Source organism: Festucalex cinctus, chromosome 20 (assembly GCF_051991245.1).
Source record: "Festucalex cinctus isolate MCC-2025b chromosome 20, RoL_Fcin_1.0, whole genome shotgun sequence".
Taxonomy (NCBI): Eukaryota; Metazoa; Chordata; class Actinopteri; order Syngnathiformes; family Syngnathidae; genus Festucalex; species Festucalex cinctus.
In genome coordinates, this window is record NC_135430.1 from 2,155,611 (window position 1) to 2,177,904 (window position 22,294).

Sequence of the window (22,294 nt, forward strand, 5' to 3'; positions counted from 1 at the left end):
AAAAAATAAAAAAAATAAAATAAAAAAACGAAAAATCTCACTTCAACTCGTCACCGTGGCCACAATATTTGCTCACTAAACATCAATTTTAGACATTTTGTAGTCACTAGGGTCTTCTTTCTGACAACCCCACTTTTGTGTGGCATTTTCTTGACCGCTTTTCCTCAAGGAAATTTATATTTTTCTCGGACCGGCAACTCGTCACTTAGCGCTATTTTGCCGTGAATTGTTAAGATCAGGCTGGTGATGTCGACAGAAGTCCCTCAATTGAAACGTCAGAAACGTTCACGTTAAAATAGCGCTAGCAAGAGAGTTGCCGGTCACGACAAACTAGCCACTTCCTAAATAAAGAAAATAAAAAGTGTTAAATAAATTATAACTCAAGAACCTTACAATCATGTGTCGCTTTATGCCACTTTGTTAACAACTGTCAATATACAGTAGATACTGACGATTACGTAAGAAAACAAATTGATAAAATATAATGTGTGTTACACTACAGTTAATATACAATTACTCAACCAGGAAATTATAACACTTAAGGAAAGCGGACCGTAAAGTTAGTAAACAGTTCAATAGTTGATCATCTCGATTAGGAAATAACATTGAAACTCATACGAACCCAAAAGATTTGAAAGTCGGGATCTGACGAAATTCATATTGTGAATCTGTGTTCCGACGTGCATGCAAACACGTCAAAACGTCCGTTCCTGACAGTCAAGCTCCCAGTATCCACTGATGTTAATATTATGGTGCGTAATTTGTTGTCGGAAGTGCTAAATAAATGATAGCCGCTAGTACTACTAGCATAGTAACCTTGTGCTACAAAAGACCACCTTAAATACTTGTTGTCCGTGTTGCCTGATGAAAATACAAAATAAATATAAAAAATAAAATCAGACATTCTGATTAAATTAATTGACAAGGTCACGAATTTCCATTTATAACACAAATAAAATAGTACAATTCAAATGTTTCATTCTACATACTTATTTCGCAAAGAAAAACGATTTATGTGCATAAAGGCTTTGCGTGGAACACTGTTTTGCAAGAGGACCGCTTGGCCCACAATGGCGGCGCCCGGAGGAACATTAAATTGTGAGGACTTTTCGATGTTTCAGGTAATTTGAAAAACATTTTTCTTTCGTTCTCGTAAGCCTTTTGCGCTGTGAACATGCATTTTAAGGTTCCAGTTCGAGACGATTTAGAGATCGCTCGTTTTTTTATTTTTATTTTATTTTATTTTATTTTATTTTACGTGTAATGCAGCCACGCTTTCCGAACTGAATGGACCCTGGAACGTGAATGAAAAGATGTTTCTAAATAAATGTATACAGGGAAAATGCTGAATGTTAAAAAAAACTAAACCAAAATAAATAAATAATAAATAAATAAATAATGATAATAATGTCACTTTTTTTACTCGCCACTGCCATCTCTGGCCCAAAGTGTAACTACAGCATCTGTGTCCCACCCAATGGGTATGCTATGGAATCAGATTTGTGCCAAAAAGAATCAAGCAAAACTTCTTGAAGCGTCAACAAAACTAAAAGGAGTCAAGCAAAATTGCTTGAAGTGTAAACAAAACTTTTAGTTTCAAACAAAACTTTTTGAAGTGCAAACAAAAACTAAGATTTTAGAAAAATGTTTGTTCTCGATGACATCATTTTCCATTTACGCTTCCTGTTTTTTCTTTTACGCTCCCTCGTTTTTCGTTTACGCCCCCTTGTTTGCGCTTTCTTCTTTTGCGTTGACGTTCAGTTTTGCTTTTGACTTTTGGCACAAACCTCACACAGATTTGTGCCAAAAAATATCAAACAGAACTTCTTGAAGCGTAAACAAAACTAAAAGGAGTCAAGCAAAATTTCTTCAAGTGTAAACAAAACTTTTAGTTTCAAACAATTTTTTTTGAAGTGCAAACAAAAACTTTGAGTTAGAAAAGCGTTTGCTCTCGATGACATTTCTCACTTAGGCTCCCTGTTTTTCGTTTACGCTCCCTCGATTTTAATTCACGCTCCTTCGATTTTCGTTTACGCTCCCTCGTGTGCGCTTCCTCATTTTGCGTTGAAGCTCAGACTTTTGCTTCTGAGTTTTGGCACAAACCTCACGGGTGGGCGGGCTTAATAGAGAATGCATTTTCATTGGCTGATTGTTTTTGAGTGACAACTCAGTGACCCGGACGTACCAGATGCATCTATGCCATGTATCTATGCTTATCTATGTTCTGTCAGAACAGTGTATTGCGCATGTGTGGCAGCCATTTTGCTTTTAGACAAACAATCCAGCGATACTCTGGCGTGGACGTGTGTTTTTACGAGCCACAAGTAATGTGTATCGACTCGTTTTTTGCATCATAGATGTCCTAAATAAATGTATTATGTTTACAACAAACCTCTGCTGCTTTGGTGTCTGCTGGCACGTGACTGTGTTATGGTTTGGGGTTTGGTTTTGCTACTTTTGCTGGGTTTTTGAGTTTGTCATGTTTGTTTCTGCTTTCTGGTTTGTTTCCCCTAGTCTCGTTATTGTTAACCTTGTCCACCTGCGTGTCTTCCCTTCCCAGTGTATCCACCAATCAGCTTCCCTTGCCACTTGTGTCTTGCCCAGCTGTGTCTAGTCATTGTCAATTAGTCTGTGTATTTAGTCCCCTGTTTTCCATTCAGTTCTTGTTGCTTCATTGTTGTTGCTGTTGTTTTCGTCACGCCTTGCTTCCACTTTGTTTACCATGTTTCACTCATGTTTTGGTTATGTTTTGGAGTTGGTTTTGGTTTAATTAAATTACTTCTTTTTTGAGCACCTCTTCCTCCCTGCTTCGTTGGCCTCCTGCACCTGGGTCCACCACCACACTAAACGAACTTGACAGTAGTGATGGCGGGATGAAGCCCCGTGAATGTATCGAGTCTTTTGGGCCATTTGCTTAGCCAAAAGGCTGATCAGTCGAGGCCTCATTTAATAGCTCATTTAGTAGAGCTGACATCTGCTGGTCATTTGGTGTAACGCAGATGTTATGTGGTTCACAGGCAACAAATCAGTAAATCTGTGCACAAAATAATGGAAGTTTTGTCCATTAAATATTGTCCGTATATTTGTCAGTTTTATGTTCAGTTACTTGATGTGCTTGTGTAACTGGTACACACATTGGCTAGAGGGAATGGTGTATTTTATTGATTTTTTGTTAAGGAATAAAATCATTTTGACTGTGTTGGGGCTCAGTCGATTCCTTTTTTTTGGATATGATTTCCCCTGCCTTTGAGAAAACCCTCTGCACCTGGTTCCACCACCACACCAAACCTGACAGAATGAAGCAACCATACCAGGACCCAGCAGAGAGATCCCGACCTCGACCGGCACGCCGCCGGTCGACTGTCAAACGCAGTCAGCCTGTCGACCTCCCTCACTCCCTCCACGTAGGCTCCGCTTTTATGTCTGGTACCCATTCGTCCGCGTTCCCCTCACCTGTTGTATTGTCTTCACCTGGTTTACCACCTCATTTCTTATCACATAGTTTTTTCCTTGATGATTCAGATTTTGATTTGACGGATACTGAGATGATTTTGATTTAGACACTAGTTTTTGTTTACCTGACAGTTCCCCCAGTGCACTTCCTTATGATGCAATTTTTCCACCCCACGTTTTTGTTGACCCTGTCGCATAGTTAGATTTAGATTTAGATTTAGAGGATGAGTGTGAAGAGAGTGAGTACCCCGATTTTGGTTTGAGCGCGAGTGAAAGCTTTTATAGTTTTTTGTTTTCACGTTCCCCGTCACGCCAATTAGAACCTGTCCCCACACCACTTAGTCACTCTAGTCTTGTTCACTCAAGCCACGTTCCCTCAGTCTCTGTATCTTCGGTCCCTAGTGTTTCTTGTATTCCCCAATCCCTTGGTCAACAGGCTGTGACACAAGCCCCAGCACAAAGGAGGCAGAGGCGACCAGAGCCGCAGCCTGTGCCGCTGCCGCCGCAGCCCCTGGCCGCTTCGCCTGTGCCGCTGCCGCCGCAGCCCCTGGCCGCTTCGCCTGTGCCGCTGCCGCCGCAGCCCCTGGCCACTTCGCCTATGCTGGCTCCACGGCGGCCTCAGCCTCAAGTCCCGGTCTCTGCTCCGGCGGCGCACGCCCTGCGCCCGCCACCGCTTGTTCCACGTCCGGCGGCGCACGCCCTGCGCCCGCCACCGCTTGTTCCACATCCGGCGGCGCATGGAATGCGGCCGCCACCTCCTGTTCCTCGTCCGGCGGCGCATGGAATGCGGCCGCCACCTCCTGTTCCTCGTCCGGCGGCGCATGGAATGCGGCCGCCACCTCCTGTTCCTCGTCCGGCGGCGCATGGAATGCGGCCGCCACCTCCTGTTCCTCGTCCGGCGGCGCATGGAATGCGGCCGCCACCTCCAGCTCCTCGTCCGGCGGCGCACGCCCTGCGGCCGCCATCTCCTGTTCCTCGTCCGGTGGCGCATGGAATGCGGCCGCCACCTTCTGCTCCTCGTCCGGCGGCGCATGGAATGCGGCCGCCACCTTCTGCTCCTCGTCCGGCAGCGCGTGGAATGCGGCCGCCACCTCCGGCTCCTCGTCTGGCAGCACCCGGCCAGCGGCCGCCTTCTCCACCACCAGTTCCGGCGGCGCCCGGCCAGCGGCCGCCTTCTCCACCACCAGTTCCGGCGGCGCCCGGCCAGTGGCCGCCTTCTCCAGCTTCTACCCTGGCGGCGCACGACCTGATGCCCACGCCTCCTGCTCCTCGCCCGGCGGCGTACGCCCCGCCGCCACCTCTGCTCCTCGTCGGGCGTCGAGGACATCCTCCTGAACGGCCCTGCTGGGCCCTCCTCGTCAGGCGTCGAGGACGCCCTCCTGACTGGCCCCGTCGGGCCCTCCTGACCGGCCCCGACGAGACTCTCGTCTGGCGTCATGGACGCCCTCCTGAACTGCCTTTGTCTGGGACGGCTGTTTGGGCCGTGTTCCCGCCTCCGTGCCCCCTTCCGCCCGCCCCGTTTTGGACTTTGCCTGTTTTTTTTGGGGGGACGTCTGGTAGCCGTCCCTTGAGGGGAGGGTACTGTTATGGTTTGGGGTTTGGTTTTGCTACTTTTGTTGGGTTTTTGAGTTGGTCAAGTTTGTTTCTGCTTTCTGGTTTGTCTCCCCTAGTCTCGTTATTGTTAACCTTGTCCACCTGCGTGTCTTCCCTTCCCAGTGTATCCACCAATCAGCTTCCCTTGCCACTTGTGTCTTGCCCAGCTGTGTCTAGTCATTGTCAATTAGTCTGTGTATTTAGTCCCCTGTTTTCCGTTCAGTTCTTGTTGCTTCATTGTTGTTGCTGTTGTTTTTGTCACCCCTTGCTGCCACTTTGTTTCCCTCATGTTTTGGTTATGTTTTGGAGTTAGTTTTGGTTTAATTAAATTTATTCTTTTTTGAGCACCTCTGCCTCCCTGCTTCGTTGGCCTCCTGCACCATATGTAAATGACATACCAAGACCTTGGCTGACTTCAGTTTGTTGCAGCTCAGATATGGTAGGTGGAGAAACTGGTGGTACAACACCGAAGCCTTCTGGAGTCCTCCATCCGAAGTGTCCTCATTCGGGGCATTCCAATTTGGCTGCTGACTCTCCCGTTGATGTTTTTTTTCTTGCAGGTCGGTGATGTATTTAAATGGTGCATGAATGCTTGCATACATCAGAATAAGGTTCTGGAACCCCTCAAGTTTGGCTGTTGATCTAGTGTGACACAAACAAAAACAAAATGAAAAAAAAAATAAAATAATTGATGATATTACTATATGTCACCACATTTCCAACAAAGCCCCCAAAACATTGTATTACCTAGATAAAAGTAACTTGACTGCATACTGCATAGAATATGCAAAGGCTTGCTTGTCGAGTTTCCGTGAAAAACGTAGTAGCCTGTAAATTCTTGTGCACCCAATTACACAATGGACCAGTACACATTTGAGTGAGAGAGTTCAGACTCGAGCAGGGCTTACGGTACAGCCAGCAGTTAAGTCCAGAAAGTTATTCCCTGCCGAAAATTAATTTCGAGAACACTATTTTCACCAAACACAACGAAAATAATAATTTTCAACTCCTCCACTAATACAGTATGCTTTAGATTCTCAATTGAAGTTATGGGCAAATATACCTCCGAAATCACAGTTACACTACATTACACAATAACTTGCGCATTTACTCTGAATATAACGTTCCAGCGGGAATCTTTTTTTTTTTTTTTTTTTTTCCAAAGCAAAGTAGCTACATAACGAAATCATTTGAGTGGTGTGGAGTTGCTAATCAACAGCTACAGTGATCGTAAAACAATGGTACGAACATCGTATTAATTATTACGGTGCATACTTTTTCTCTCGCTCTCAAAACGTAAACACAAATGTACTCTTACTTTCCGGTCAAGTAGAAAGCAGTCGAAGGCACCGGCACTTCCCAAACCTAGTCTGTTCCTCATTTCTCTCCATCTGGCAAATGTGGCTACAATATAAACTCTTGTTTTGTCCCACTGAAATAAAATAAATTCCCAAAGCAATTGTGATGCTTGATAATGCTCTCTTCGGGGACCGGAAACTCTTCTTCGTTTACATGCGGTCGCCATACAAACCGGAAGTGCGTCTGCAAAGGCGTTCCAAAAACGCGTTAAGAAATGGATTGCTGAAATTTGTTTTTGACGGCACCCGTAGCAGAAAGATGGCGGCGAAACATGGCGGACACTAGAAGGCACGGCGCGGACATGTAAAATAATTAGTGATTTCTAGACTTACCGTTATATTTTAAAAAAGTACGTTTATGCGATATAACTACTAACACAAACATTTGTTTTTTTTAAATAAATGAATTATTATTTCACCACTAGATGCCACTGTATAATACTGAGTGTACCTTTAAGCAATTTTGCTTGAGTCCTTTTAGTTTTGTCTACGCTTCAAGAAGTTTTGCTTGATTCTTTTTGGCACAAATCTGATTCCATAATATACCACGGAAGAGACGGGGCTGTTTTTGCATGTCAGCTTTGATTCCGGTTCCCGTTCGACGTGTGGGCTGCGTCCCAATACTTGTGCTTCTTACTTTGTGCCCCTCTGTTGCGCATTCCCGTCGACGGGTGCAAGTGTGTAGAGTGTCTGGCAGTTGTCTAAAGCACTTCAGAGAGCTGAGATGCCCTGCGCGCTCCCGCCCTTCGACGCAAGCACGCGGGTGGTGGATGCGAGGGTTGGAACGCTGCCCACACGTTGCAACCCGGAACTGGAATCAATGCTAATGCTATGTGCAAAAGGATGGAAGTCGGAAGTCCCGCCTCTTGGCATATAACCCATTCACACTTATTGCGGAAAGGACGCGGTACGTTTTCTGTACGGCTTCCGCCCAGCTTCCGCAAGGACTGTAATTCACACCGCGTGCGTTACAGTCCGGTGTCGGTGTAAGATGTGATCGGGCTGCCAGATCGTATCGTATCGTATCGGGTCGCCTAATGAACACGTCCCGCTACAGGATTGGCTGGAAATTGTCCAGTTGATGTCAAACATTGGAAAGAAAATATTAAAGATGTCATTTAAATAACAAAATGTATGGACTGAAATTGGAAATAAACGTAAATAAACCCAAGTAATTTAAAGTGTCACCTGATGCTGAAAGGCATAAGCGCTGATTTGGGACACGTGTTTAATCATGTCATGCATGTGCTGGTATGACAGTCACTTGGTATACTTAATATCCGTATACATAATTGTCATGGGCACATGTGCAATGTACAGTCGGCGATGGGCTTTGAACCTGTGACCTCCTGCTTACTGGACATGCACTTCTCCCAACTGCACCACTGAGCAGTATCAGAAAGCGATGGTCTGTTGTATGTATGGAAGTGGGCGTGGAAAGTGGGACTAAACCATTAAAACTACCATTAAAACTGAATGGGGAAAAGTAGATCTTTAACATTAAATTATGCGAGTACTGTAAGTAATATGAAGTCAAACGATAAATACCCCGAAAGGGGAATTTGAACGGTGTAAATCGGAAGTATTATTTAGGAGTAGTTTGATTGCAAAAAGTGTTGAGAATAAAATGCTATAATAATAATAATAATAATAATAAGTATAATAATAATAATAAAGGTTTCAGCATCCCACAACTAGACTAAGCAATTTCTGGAGAAATTGCGTGGGAATGCTGAAAGCTGAATGCTAATAGCTGAATGCTAAGCTGAATGCTAATAGCTGAATGCTAATGAAGGAAACAAAGAAACTGTGAAAATTACAAAGTAATTACCTATTAATTATTAGTAATAATAGTAGTAGTAGTAGTAGTAGTCGTAGAAACAGTAGTAGTATTACTAGTAATTATTAAGCAGTAACTTGTAGTTAAATGATTGTGACATTTTATGTAATTGTAGTGAACAACAACAAATATAAAACAAAACAAACAAAGAATATTTTTTGAGTACAATACTGTATGTGTTCATGCAATCTACTACAAAGTTGAGCCCATCCATCCATCCATCCATCTTCTTCCGCTTATCCGGGGTCGGGTCGCGGGGGCAGCAGCTTCAGGAGGGAAACCCAGACTTTGCTCTCCCCAGCCACTTCAACCAGCTCCTCCGGCGGGATCCCAAGGCGTTCCCAGGCCAGCCGAGAGACATAGTCTCTCCAGCGTGTCCTGGGTCGTCCCCGGGGCCTCCCGCCAGTGGGACATGCCCGGAACACCTCCCTAGGGAGGCGTCCAGGAGGCATCCGAACCAGATGCCCGAGCCACCTCAGCTGGCTCCTCTCAACGCGGAGGAGCAGCGGCTCGACTCTGAGTCTCTCCCGGATGACCGAGCTTCTCACCCTAACCCAAAGTTGAGCCTTTCGGGGTATTTATCGTCTGACTCCATATTATTTACAGTACTCGCATAATTTAATGTTACAGATCAACTTTTCCCCATTCATTTTTAATGGGACTGACACTGAATTTTTTCTAAGTCCCATTTTCCACGCCCACTTCCATACATACAACAGACCATCTTGACCGGCTTTCTGTTATTGCTCAGTGGCGCAGTTGGGAGAGTGTATGTACAGTAAGCAGGAGGTCGCAGGTTCAAAGCCCACCGCCGACTGTACATTGCACATATGTCCGTGGCAATTCCATAAACGGATATTAAGTATACCAACTGACTATCATACCAGGAAATGCGTTATACTGACATGATCAAACACATGTGTCCCAAATCAGCGCTGATGGCTTTCATCAGGTGACACTTTAAAATACAAATACAGTATTCCCTCGCTATAATGCGGTTCACTTTTCGCGGTCTCGCTGTATCGCAGATTTTTTTTAAGTGCAATTTTGCATATGTTTTTACAGTAATATACCCATTTTATAAAATTTATGAAGGTTTGAACATTGTCAATGTTTGAACAAGAGAGAAATGGGAGAACTTGTAAATGCCTCAATGAGAAAAGTGTATAAATTGTGCGGTCGGGGATTTTTGAGCCTTAAAACATTTCTAAGAATTGTAAAACATAAAGATAACTACTTCGCGGATTTCATTTATTGTGGGTATTTTTTGGAACCTAACCCCAGCGGAAAACGAGGGAACACTGTACGCCAATTCGCTCTGATGCTCACAGGTCCGGTTGGCTCACGGGGTTAAGCGCTTGAGTTAGGTGCATAGCAAAGACAACCCTACGAATGGTTCGCCGGTTCAAACCCCGGATGGAGTATCTTTATTTTATTTATTTTTTTCAGTTTCATCATAATACAACAAGTTAACATCTATTTCGTTAAATGTCATTTGACAAACTATTTCTTCAAAATTAATCCATATTTCATAATGCATTCTATAATTTCATTGAAGTGATTGAACAAGTGACCCCATTATTCAGCATCATATGTCACTTTTCAATATATATATACACTATAAGCCATGAGTTTTGAGCCAGACAAGTTAGGTCAGTGGATAGCTTAGTTGCCTGCCGCATGGAGAACCTGGGTTAGAATACAGTGCAAGTTACTTAACCGGTGAGCTAATGGGGCTCGCTGCAAATCAGAGCAAATTGCCGTATTTGTCTTACAAAGTGTCATCTAATGCCGAGCCATCAGCACTGATTTGGAACACATGTGTTTAACCATGTCAGTATAACGCATTTCCTGGTATGATAGTCAGTTGGTATACTTAATATCCGTTAACGTAATAGCCACGGATACATGTGCAATGTACAGTCAGCGGTGGGCTTTGAACCTGCGACCTGCTGCTTACTGTACATGCACTCTCCCAACTGCGCTACTGAGCAGTATCAGAAAGCCGGTCAAGATGGTCTGTTGTATGTATGGAAGTGGGCGTGGAAAGTGTGACTTAGAAAAAATTCAGTGTCAGTCACATTAAAATGAATGGGGAAATTTAACATTAAATTATGCGAGTACAGTGATACCTCGGCTCACGAACTTAATTGGTTCCCAGAGAGTGTGTGTAAGCCGAAAAGTTCTTCTTCCGAACATTTATTTCCCATAAGAAACCATTAAAATGAGAATAATCCGTTCCCAGGTCCCTATAAAACATAATTTTCTACTAAATAAGCCTTAAAACTACACAAAAATACACCTAATTTTATGTAGAATAAATGTGCTATTGTATTGTAATTAAAGAAATAAATTGTACTGTATAATAAAGTCGTTTTATTTTACTTTGTGATGGTAGTTCTTTAAGGATAGTAGCAATGGTAGACTTACTTCATTCGCGAGCGTTTCACCGCGTAGAGTGTTTATGGAACGGTTGTCGCTCATTCGCACTTTCGTGCTCACCGGAGCGGAGGAGGTGTGTCCCTTGGTGACAAGGAAGTGGAGCACTTTAGCGAGTCAACAAAAAGTGAGCACCGCCAACTACTTTCACCTCTTTCCTGGGACTAAACAGCCGTGGCACGATTTTCTCCTTTTTTGAGGTACGTGATGGCACTTTCGCTTTTTTTAGTGGCGCGAACTCCATTGACTACAATGCAAACGCGCCGCCGAATCGCCGTCCCTCGCTGGTAAGCATTAGGCTTAACACTAGCCTGTGGTGGGGTCTTTTTCGGTCCCATAATAGCAAAAGTACACTCAAAATGTCTATCAAATACAAACCGCGTCCGCACTAAAAGAAAGGGGTGACGAACTGGGATGCCGTGAGCGTGCGTCAGCTTCTCGTGGCCGCCACCGTGGTGCTGTTCGACCGCGTGGTTTGGTTCGTCCGCCGAAAAGTAGTTCGTCAGCAGAGACTAAATTCTCGCGAATTTAATGTTCGTGAGGCGAAAAGTTCGTGAGCTAAAGCGTTCGTCAGCCGAGGTATCACTGTACTGTAAGTAATATGGAGTCAGACGATATATACCCCGAAAGGCATGAATTCTCAGCAAGTTGAAATTTGAACGGTGTAAATCGGAAGTATTATGTGAGAGTAGTTTGACGGCAAAAAAGTGGAGAATAAAATGCTATAATAATAATAATAATAATAATAATAATAATAATAAGTGATCTCGTAAGTAGTCGAGTGGTTAGCACGTCCACTTCCCAGTTCTGAGGTCTCCGGTTCGAGTCCAGGCTCGGACCTTCCTGGGTGGAGTTTGCATGTTCTCCCCGTGCCCGCGTGGGTCTTCTCCGGGTACTCCGGTCTCCTCCCACATTCCAAAGACATGCATGGCAGGTTAATTGAGCGCTCCGAATTGTCCCAAGGTGTGCGTGTGAGTGTGGATGGTTGTTTGTCTCTGTGTGCCCTGCGATTGGTTGGCAACCAGTCCAGGGTGTCCCCCGCCTACTGCCCAGAGCCAGCTGAGATAGGCGCCAGCAGCCCCCGCGACCCTTGTGAGGAATAAGCGGTCAAGAAAATGGATGGATGGATGGATAAGTAATCTCAATCACATATGTGGGAATGCTTTCAGCATTCCCATAATTACAACCTTTCAAACGTAAATAGTGCATCCCATGAATCCGATGACATTGAGGATAGCAGTACGTTGCTAATATGCCCAAGTGCGGAGACATTAGTAAGTGACCGTGTGGTAGTTTTATACAGTTGTAGAGAATACAACTGGTTCATTCTAGTCACCCAACCAAATTTTCAACTTTGACTGTTCTCAACAAGAAACAGGGACATCTGGATCCATTTGGCCTCAGATTCAGTTGAATATTGGTGTGTGGGACAAATGGGGCACATTCCAGCATAATGGCTGTGTAGTGGCTGCATTTACATATGATAGGTGGCTAAGCGATCGGACAACAACTCGTTCAAAAGTGCAGGGACAATTGGACCTCATCTGGTATTCGAAGAGGGAAGGGCCAACCGCACCCTCCTTGGTATGCATTCGCAAATGATAGGTGGATGCTAATACTTGAACGATTAAATTAATACAAATGTGCGGGGCCAAAAGGCCCTTCTCTGGGTTTGTTAGGTAATGAGATCATTTGGCCCCTGCTTGGGGGTAAAGGTGTTAACTGGTCTAAATAGGTTTAACGGATCCCTGTCCCGCTACGCAGGGCTCTACACTAACTTTTCCACTACTAGCACAAGTGCGAGTAACATTTTTAGTTGCTCGCACAGCACAGGATTTGGTCGCTCCATTTTTGTGGAGGTGCAGCATGACCTTAGGCATACACAACTCGATATAGTTGCTAAATATTTGATTGGAACACAAGGTTTGCCTGCAACAGCAGTGTCGATCAAAAGAAGTCAATCATTTCGTATAACTTAACTCATGTGAACATTATTTTGTTTAGCTCAGTAAAAGTCAGTACTTTTTTTTTTTTTTTCTCTTCATCTGCTTGGGACTGACACTGATTTTTATTTTTATTATTATTTTTTTTTTAATAGAGCTCAGAATTGTTCATTCGGTAGTCTTACCGATTCAATGTCTTATCATCATTGCTCTTTTTTTTTTTGTTCTTTTTTTTTTGGGTGTGTTTATGTGTGCGTGCGTGCGTGCGTTTGCGTGCGTGTGTGCATGTGTGTACAAATACGTATAAATTTATACTCATTAATTCACCTTAAACCTTATAAAAATCCCATTACCCTTCACCTTAACCAGGTACTTCAAAGTCTCGCCAGAGTCGTGAAATTCAAATGGTCAGGAGACCAGAGAAAAGGTCAAAAAAGATAAAGAAAGATAAATCAAAGTGAAATCCAGCACCGGCCAGACACTTCCTGCCTTCCCCATGGTTACAGAATCAGATTCTTACGCTGACCCCAGAAGCCTCTAAATTCCAACAAATTAACGAGATCTCAAGAGTCCGGAGGAAAAACTAAAGTGAGGAAGGAGGGAAGGATCGATGAGGCAGAGTGAGATCCATGGAAACCAGTACATCCAATCCATCAAAGTGAAATCCAGCACCAACCAAACCCCTCCTGCGTGGTTACAAAACCAGAGTCTTATACCAACCCCAGAAACCTCAAACTTCAAATAAATTGAGGAGATCTCAAGTGACCAGAGGAAAAACATAAGAGAGGAAGGAGGGAAGGATAGATAAAGCAAAGTGAGATCCACAGACACCAGCACCCACTGATTCAACGGGCTGTGGGAGGGAGTGGCGAATTCTGTTTGAGTTTCAGTAGATGCTGGTGTGATGGAACTGGCATGTATAAGGACCGCCACCAAAGAAAGAAGCCGTCAACCACGGCCCAGCAAAGCGAGCACCGCCCCCCCCGGAATCCCCCAGGCCGCGGCAGCACCAAGGCCACCCCCACGCCACCCGAGTGGACACCGGTCGGCGAGCCGACCCAGACGCCCGGAACACCCCCGCCCCAGCCCCGGCCCACACCCCCGAGCCCAAGGCCGCAGAACAAGGCCCGGCGGGCCCCCACAGCGCCCCACCGGTCCCCAGCCCCCGCCCCCCCCCACGACCCCCCCGCACCCCACCCATTTTTATTATAAGTTAAAACTGGGCTGCACGGTGGATGTCTGGTTAGCACGTCGCCTCCCAGTTCTGAGGACTCCGGTTCGAGTCCAGGCTCCGGCCTTCCTGGGTGGAGTTTGCATGTTCTCCCCGTGCCCACGTGGGTCTTCTCCGCGTACTCCGGTCTCCTCCCACATTCCAAAGACATGCGTGGCAGGTTAATTGGGCGCTCCGAATTGTCCCTAGGTGTGCTTGTGAGTGTGGATGGTTGTTCGTTTCTGTGTGCCCTGCGATTGGCTGGCAACCAGTCCAGGGTGTCCCCCGCCTGCTGCCCAGAGCCAGCTGAGATAGGCGCCAGCACCCCCCGCGACCCTTGTGAGGAGTAAGCGGTCAAGAAAATGGATGGATGGATGGATGGAAGTTAAAACTGAAATCTCTGGAGAACAGCCATTTTTTCTTGTCAAAAATTGTAAAACATGGCCTGCTGTAGTGGTAAATGCTTGTGATGTTACACTCGAAGCAGACGCTCGGCAAGTGTCGAACGCTTGCGACAAGAAGTGTCTCGATACGTTGTTCCGATACCGTGCTTAATTCGGTGGAAAAACACATGATCGCGGAACCGAAGCGTCCACGGGATCCCATTGAAAAGAGATACAATGCTTCCATCTGCTGGCCAGAGTGAGTGGGTGTTTTCTTTTTTTTTTTTTTTGTATTTTATGACTGAAATGTTTAGTCACTTGTTTGTACATTTTATCAGCAAAAAACATTTACCATCATTATATTCAATGTCATTGAGCATGACTAAGTTTTTATCAGGGTTAACCCCCTAACCCTCACCCCAAAAAAGCCTACTTTATTGATTATGCATAAAGTATCTTTGATCCTAAGTTTAAGACAAAGTTCACTTCCAAAATTGTTAAGAAAAAAAATGTCCATCCTTTTGGCTCTGTTGCCGTTTGAAATGGCACAATTTATCCATTTGTTACAGAGTTCATTACTGCCACTTTGGTGAGACAGCTCCTATACCATTTCTGCTTTTGCCCAGACATTTTCTGTCTACTATCAGTACCAGATGTGATTGGACTGCAATAGGTCGCTTGCACATCGTAATGCATCATGGGAGTTTTTCCTTCGGGCGCCATATTGGGTGTCCGCCGGTTCACAAGGTACACTCGCGAGTTACACGGTAGAGCTTATCAACCTGATGTAATTTTCGCAGTATTTTCACGATTTACCGGAAGATCAAAAACAACGATACAGGCAGAAGGTGTCTCTGTGTGGCGGGATTGATCCTAATTACGTCCTGACCAAGGGTGATTTTTTTTTGACGGAGAAAGCTTGCTGGCCAAATGTGACATCTCTGGACATCTTTCCCTACCTCGTGTTGACAACATGCTCCATAACACGCCAACAAATCCCTGGAGGCTTACAATTATTTTGTAAGCGGGTGGATACAGAGTGTAAACTTTAACATCGCATCAGAAGAAACTGTTGCTGTTGCACGTAAGTAAACCACATGGTGTTGGTAATTCTGCACACAAAAATGTTGATTTGTTCTCAGGCTTCCTGTTATCATTGTGTTTACATGCACAGCTAGGTTTACCTGATGTGGTTTTTCTAACAATTTTATAACAGGCAAATATGGCAGAGCGTATAAGAATAAAAAGTAACTATGCACAGCCTCCCCGTGGCTTAATTAAATTTAATGCTACCCTTTCACTAGTTACATGTTACTTAATCAACTTATTCTAAATGGTTAAGGTTAACCACTCTCAGAGGACGTATTTTTAGTTTCAGTTTCCAGTACAATAAAACGTGTTCATGGTAACTACTGAGCATACTGACAGCTTTTCTTATGATCTCACGGTTAAGGAGGCTGTCACAACACCCAATTTCTGTCTGGTGCCAGATGGCAACAATTCCCATCACTTGTCACGACAACACCAATAGTATTACCAGGTATGTATGGCTTTACTTTTTGTAGTTTCTTATTTAATTCTATGTTTCATATTTTCATTACAATGTTTGTAATATTTTCAGATTCAGGCACAGATGAGTTTAACTGGACGGACTTCTGCGACTTTGTGGTGTGGACAAAGTGTGATTGAGCGAGTCCACCCAGATCGCTCGTTTTGGCCAGTTGGAAAAGCCAGAGTTTTTTTTCCCCAAAATCCCCTCCTTACCTGAACTGCTCGGGAGAGCGTTTACTAGATCAGCAGTGGACTTCCAGTGTTCCTGCTCAGCCGCTGTCACCTACCACTTGCTCATGTACTTCAAAGATGCGGAATAAAGTAGTTTTTTGTGCTGCAGCAGATTGTAAAATCAAATGATATCACTTGAAGTGTGCCAATCTAGACTGCCAAAAGGACAGTGGTTTTGTGACAAGTGTGAAACAAGGATTATTGGGAAAACTGTAACACAGTACTGGTACTTGTCTTACATTAAACAAATTTAAAAGAGAGCAACTTTTTCCTCTGTACATAGTGTAACAACTATTGCCTAGGTCCATTTCACCCTCTAATTTTTTTTTAAGTTTGCTTCTCCTAAAGCAAATTCTCTGCAGTGCATGAATATTCCACTGCCCAGACAGGATCCAAGCCTGGTCAGCTCGGCAGGTGGCTACCCAGCCACCAACAAAACTCTTTTGAAGCCAGACCAGGTGACAAAGGAATTTATGCGTCTGCCGAAGGAGTGTATTTCAAGCAGTCTGCTCGGAGCCCGAACAAATGGCTCCAATGGTTTGGAATACACAAATGACCGATCAAAGGAATGCTCATGACTTTTTATCAATCACAAAAGGATACTCTGGCGCCTCGCCCTTCCTGGAACGTCTAGATGGAGCAACAACACCTCCAAGTGGCGAAACTTGGAACTATCCTTAGTGACAATTCACATAAGTAATCGCATTTTACACATTTATATCATGGTAATTCTTGACAGACAACTGAACTACGAATGATTCATGTAATATCTTGTGTGTATGAACATCCTATTTCATGTGTACTCCATAAAGAATGAAAGATAACCAATATCTCTCAGTTCAGTCAGATTAGACAAGTAGAAGTTACCTCACAAGTTAGTTTATGATGCATTAATTACAATGTGTGTTAAACGGGTTGTGTGGGGAAAACTGATTTGCCAGACTGACCAAATTTAATGCCAAATTATTAATCTTTTTAATAATTTACCTCTGAGAGTCTGCGCGAGCGAACAGAAGGGTGTGCCTTCACCTGCTCGCCCCACCCAGAGACTATAAAAAGGATGAGCAGACCACTGCCCGTTCTCTTGCCCTCTTCCTGCGCTCTTGCCCTCTTCCTGCTCTCACAAGCTCTTCCAAAAACTCTGGACGGACTTGCCAGTGGCCCAGCCAGGCTGCTCGAACTCTTTGTTCTAAGAGACTTGCAAACCACGTGGCCTTTTTCTTCCCTAGCAGGATCCGTTAACGAAATCGGATCCTCGCTCCACGCCACGCCAAAGCAAGTCAACTGCAACGCTGACTAAAGACTCTTTCGTTTTTTTTGTTTTTTTGTTCCACTATCGGTGCTCACCCGCCCGACCTTCTCGGTCCCGGGTACACTTGCAACGCACCGCCGGACTCAAGGTTGTGCACCTAAGCCGCGCACCGCACCTGCTTCTCGGTGGCGCTCCGCCGCAGTGCCAACGCACCTCCAACGGCTGGCCTTCCCCGTACGCAGGCGCGTACTGACCGAGCTGCAACACTGGAGCCGGGCAGCCGTCCGGCAGAACCAACCTCGCCAAGTCGACCAACCAATCAAGGGACGAGCCGCGCAACTACGTCAGGCCCCTGGCGCGGCTCCCTCGCTAACCTGTGGAATAAACTTTTTTTTTTCTTGCATTTTTCAACGAACATTGACTATTTTTCCCCCTTGTCAAAAAGGCCGCCACTTCTGTTCGTTGCTACGCAACTCCAGGTCTCGTAAGTGCGCTTGATTTCTACCTCGGCGTATCCACTGTGTGCCACTTACGTTTGAAACCTCACAAATCTGGCAGGTCAAATTTTCTCTTTTCCCTGTTTCTTTATTCATTCGCATTCCTTCCTTATTTTCATTCGCTTTATTTTATTTCTTTTCTTCTGACGGTAGAATAGTTAGATAGGCAGTATTTTGATTCTGTAGTGTAGCAATCGTGAATAAATGCATGTTTTATGAACTGTATTCCGCCTAAGTCATCTGTGTTTCCGAGTGGATTATTATTCTTTTGTTAGTACAACGAACCACTGAATATCGAGTGTGGCGACTTTAGATTATCAATGACTGATGAAAGAAGGATTTTGGTCGTTGTTTGCTCCTGTTAACCCAAGCAAATTCAACGTGGTGCCCCAGAGGTTATCGAGGTAAATACAATTTACCTCTGTAACGTCCAGATTATTAATTCGTCCAAAAGACGACCCAATTATCGCTACATAATGGTGCCGGCCGTGTGAGGCTACAAAACATAAGAAGATCCACTCGAAAATACAAGACTTTGGACGTGAAAAGTAAAACACATTTCACGTAGGGTACCTAATCATTTGTCTCTGTGTAAGAAGGTAAACATTTCTTCTTACATAGAACTGCACTGACTTTCCCCTTCAGCTTTGAATCAAGCGTCTGTTAAGCCGCCATATTGTGTGTGTCACCACCGCAGTGGTTTGCGATAAGTAAACGAGAGTAACGGGATTGATTGTTGGAAGTTAGGTAAGAGCCGGTCACCGTTTGAGGAAATGGTGGCTTGTATTTGAAAACGTACGTGATAGAGCTCGAGTTGTGCAACTTTTAGATTTCAGCTGGCTGAATTTGAAGTTGTTTGTCTTTGTGTTGTTGTGTTTCCGGAAATTGTGGGAAGTCACGTGACAGCCTACGTGCGTCGCGTTGATCCGACTCGAGTTACGTGCTTCGGAGTAGCTAACCGCGAGCAACGTAAACGACGTCCGAGTCACTTTCCCCGTGTTCCTCCTACACCTAGCTTGTGGGAGAAGTTTGAGTCGTGACTGAGCTTTTGTAGCCGCCGACTCAAAGTTGCAGCTCGTGGCGAGCGGATGAACAGAGCGCTAAGACGTTAGCTGCTTACCTGTACCGTGTACGCATTTCCACAAGGTGGCGCCATAGTCCTTGTGAAGAGCTGTGTGGCTCGTGGAGGCGTGGTTGAGTACCTCCCCCTCCCTTCTCGTTGGCGAGTTTGAGCCACGCCTGCAGACGACCCGAAAGGGAGTGAATTCTGCAAGCTGTCAGTTGTCATTCAGTGTTTGGAGTGACACAGATCACTCGAGCTTGCTCCACTGTCAATAGACAACTGACGCCCCCCCACTGCTGCTTTAAGCCGGTGTTCCTGGCTCCGCGATAATTCTGATTCAATGTCACTTCACATTGCTTTTTGAATTGTTTTCCGTGTCGAGCGTTGTACGTAGTGATTGTCGTCACTGTTAGTACGCAAGGATAATAAAAGAATTATCCACGTCCGATTAAACGCAGTTGTAGGCTTAATTGACTGCTTGCGTTTAACGATTATAGTAATAGCCACCGCATTCTAGTCTTTTACGCTGCCTAGCGTGAGAGCAATTACGGTTGCATCAACAAAACATACTGCTGGGTCAAATTAATATAAAGGAACTATTTACACTGCCGTGTTTTTCTCTTTTTTCTTTTTTTTTTCATATTCCCTCTTATCCAGTTTCATACTAGGCTAACTAGCTGTATTCTCGACTTAACATTCTACTTAATTTAGGGTTTTGTGTTTGTTTAGTTGATTTGGTAGATCTAGTATTATTATTATTATTTCTTTCCCTTTTATTTGCTTTTCTTCTCATTTTTATCCATTATTTTTAATTTTTTTGTTTTGTTTGTTCTTTTGTTTTTGTTTTTCGGTTGTGTCTAGTTAATAAGAAGGTGTGAGTTCGAGTGAGCTATTATTAGAGAGGCAGCTCTAATATTTCTGTACAGTTTTGCAGTTTTTGTGTCCCAAAAACCCCGTCCACAAGATATTTGCATAAAACTGTACTAACACTGTAATCAGTCATTTGACTAAGACTATTAACCCCTTTTAAGTTTATTTTCCCCTTTTTTGCTTTGTTGTTTATTTAATTTAATTTTAATTTCAACTTTTAACTCAACTTCCAAAAAAAAAAAAAAAAAAAAAAATGTAATTTTTTTTTTGATTTAGCTTTTGGGATTGACCGCTGTAACATTTCAGAGTTACTCTGTCCCTCATTTAAGCTATTCTTTGCTGAGTGAATCAAGTTGAAGTTAGTATTATTAATTTTTTTATTTTTCTTTATTTATTATTTTATTTTTGTTGCTGTTTGTTTTGATAACTGGAATTGATTTTTCACAACTATAGTGTAACCTGTGGGTTGCATAGCCAAAGACCAACTTCGGCTAGCAGAAGCTAATTACTTTCGGGTGAGTTCGTCGCTAGCTCAGTCAACCGATGAAGTGAAGCGCCTCCAAGTTCAGGTACAGACCTTTAGGGAGGAACGTAATGCCGAAGTGGACCGCTCATATGACCTGCGAACCAAATTAGCATTGACTGAAGCCGAGGTTACCCGCCTCCGACAATGCCAGCAGGAATATGAGACAGAGTTAGCTCATATTAAACATGAGTTACAACGCGCGCAGCAGTTGCATGAGGTCTCCCGAGGAGCCTCCCGGCCGGGAGCTCCACCCCCACACAGACCTCCTGATCCCAGAGCCACAGCACCACAGCTCAAACTGCCACCTGAGTCCGGAACCGCCTGGAGGACGCCGCCAGTGACCACCGCCGCTTTAGGCCTGGCACCTCCAATGGCCGCCTCCCCACACGCTTTCGGGCCATCAGGTGATGACAGTTTCCAACGTGGACCCATGTCGACTCCCCCGTTGGAGGGACAAATGGGCGTGGCCTGGAAAGATTTGGACAAGCTGGCTCGAAATATAACCAAATTCGAACCGAAACCAGGGGGGCCCCACAACACAACAGAGTACTTGAAAGACATCAACTATCATCTCCAGCGGTTCCCAATGGCAACCGTGGAAGATAAGTTGTACTTGATCAAAATGACGTCCAGCCGAGCAATCAACAGACTGCTGGAACGGCAGCCCGCTGATGTGTTGTCTGACCCCTTGGCACTGCACCAAGCCATCTCACGCGAGTTTGACGGTTCTCCTGGGTTGTCGGGCATGGAAGTCGCCATGTTCGTCAAACAGGGAAAGCAGGAGGCTCCTCAGGCTTTCTATAGTCGTCTTCGCGATGCCTATTTTGGGACTCGTAACGAGCCCAACATGGAGGAAGATCCTGGTTTTAAAACGTTGTTTGTCCGAAACCTCCAACAAAACCTTAACCACTACTTGGGACTGGCTTTGTGTCCTGAGACACTGAATAGCTCGCAGCTACGTGACTTAGCAGCTAGGGGCTATGCAAAGCTAAAATTATCCGCCCCCAAGGCAGGCGACGCAGGAATTTATAAAGTGGACGTGGGTCCTCCTTCAGAGCTGGAGGGAGCTTGCTCCTTTGCTCCGAGGGAAGACCAGACTAAATCCAAAAAGTCAAAACAGTCCCGCGCCCCGCGAAACCGGAAACCGCGCTCCAAAACCGACTACTCGCGTGACGAGAAAGCGGACGGAGAAAAGCAAGCTGACGACCGCCGGCGCTCCAAAGTTGCTAAAGGTAAGCCCGATTCGCGCTATCATCCAAAACGTGATAAAGTTGAACGCGCGCCAGCAACCGATTCCTGCCGCGAGTCCCGGAACCGCCAAGCCGACTCCGAGACTGACCACAACGCAGTTGCCAACGGCATATTGAAGGCACTCCTGAAATTGTCAAAAGACTCGTCAAAAGACCCGCCTTTATGACTAACCGACGGCCGGATGCCCACTGAAGTGACCCACCAGCAGAGGTCACCAGAGGGGCCTCCAGTAGCCGACACTCAGACACCTACTAAACTGCCTTCTGACTCAACAATATTGGTACTGCAGGCTGATCCAAATACAGCAGACCCGCATGTATCGCGATCAACCGATGACGTGAGACCGTTCCAACAGCTTTTAGGTGATCTCACCACCAGGGGGATGGCTCGTAAATTCTATCTGAGCGTCACCCTGGAGCGAGCTCTAACCTACGAAGCCCTTGTAGATCCCGCCGCGGACATCACGGTGATGTCCAACACGGTGTTCGAACAACTCCGCGCCGCGTCACAAGCTAACAGTCGACCGCTCCGCCTACGGCGGTGCCCACTAACCGTTAGCGCCTTCTCACCTACTAACACAAAGCTGGAATCTGTCGCGATGGTACACTGGTCCATTGGCCCCATGGAATTCATCCATCCAGTCTATGTGGGACCCATTGAGTCAGTCCCCCTTCTTATTGGCCAAGACCTGTTGTTCCGCTTCCAACCCATCATAGACTACCAGAGACTCCAGATTTGGGCCCAGGTGCGGCAGGCCCTGCCGACATTTCCTTTGGGCCCTGATCAGGCTCAGCTCTGCACTGTGACTCGGGCGCAGCCACCCCACGGGGAAGC

At 45.2% G+C, this 22,294-nt stretch overlaps 2 protein-coding genes across 5 annotated transcripts in view; one reads left to right on the plus strand and one right to left on the minus strand.

The window, feature by feature from the left end:
- fam162a (family with sequence similarity 162 member A) overlaps nt 1-847 on the minus strand; it is a 92,369-nt gene extending 91,522 nt beyond the window's left edge. The window contains exon 1 of the mRNA XM_077509374.1: nt 623-847. Coding sequence (XP_077365500.1) covers nt 623-686 — 64 coding nt within the window. The 5' untranslated portion in view covers nt 687-847. The remainder of the gene's footprint in view (nt 1-622) is intronic.
- Nucleotides 848-1,056: 209 nt separating this feature from the next.
- The window catches only part of mix23 (mitochondrial matrix import factor 23), a 119,936-nt gene continuing 98,698 nt past the window's right edge, over nt 1,057-22,294 (plus strand). For all 4 annotated transcript variants that reach the window (XM_077509371.1, XM_077509372.1, XM_077509370.1 and 1 more), the window contains exon 1: nt 1,057-1,121. In XM_077509371.1, coding sequence (XP_077365497.1) covers nt 1,071-1,121 — 51 coding nt within the window. In that variant the 5' untranslated portion in view covers nt 1,057-1,070. The remainder of the gene's footprint in view (nt 1,122-22,294) is intronic.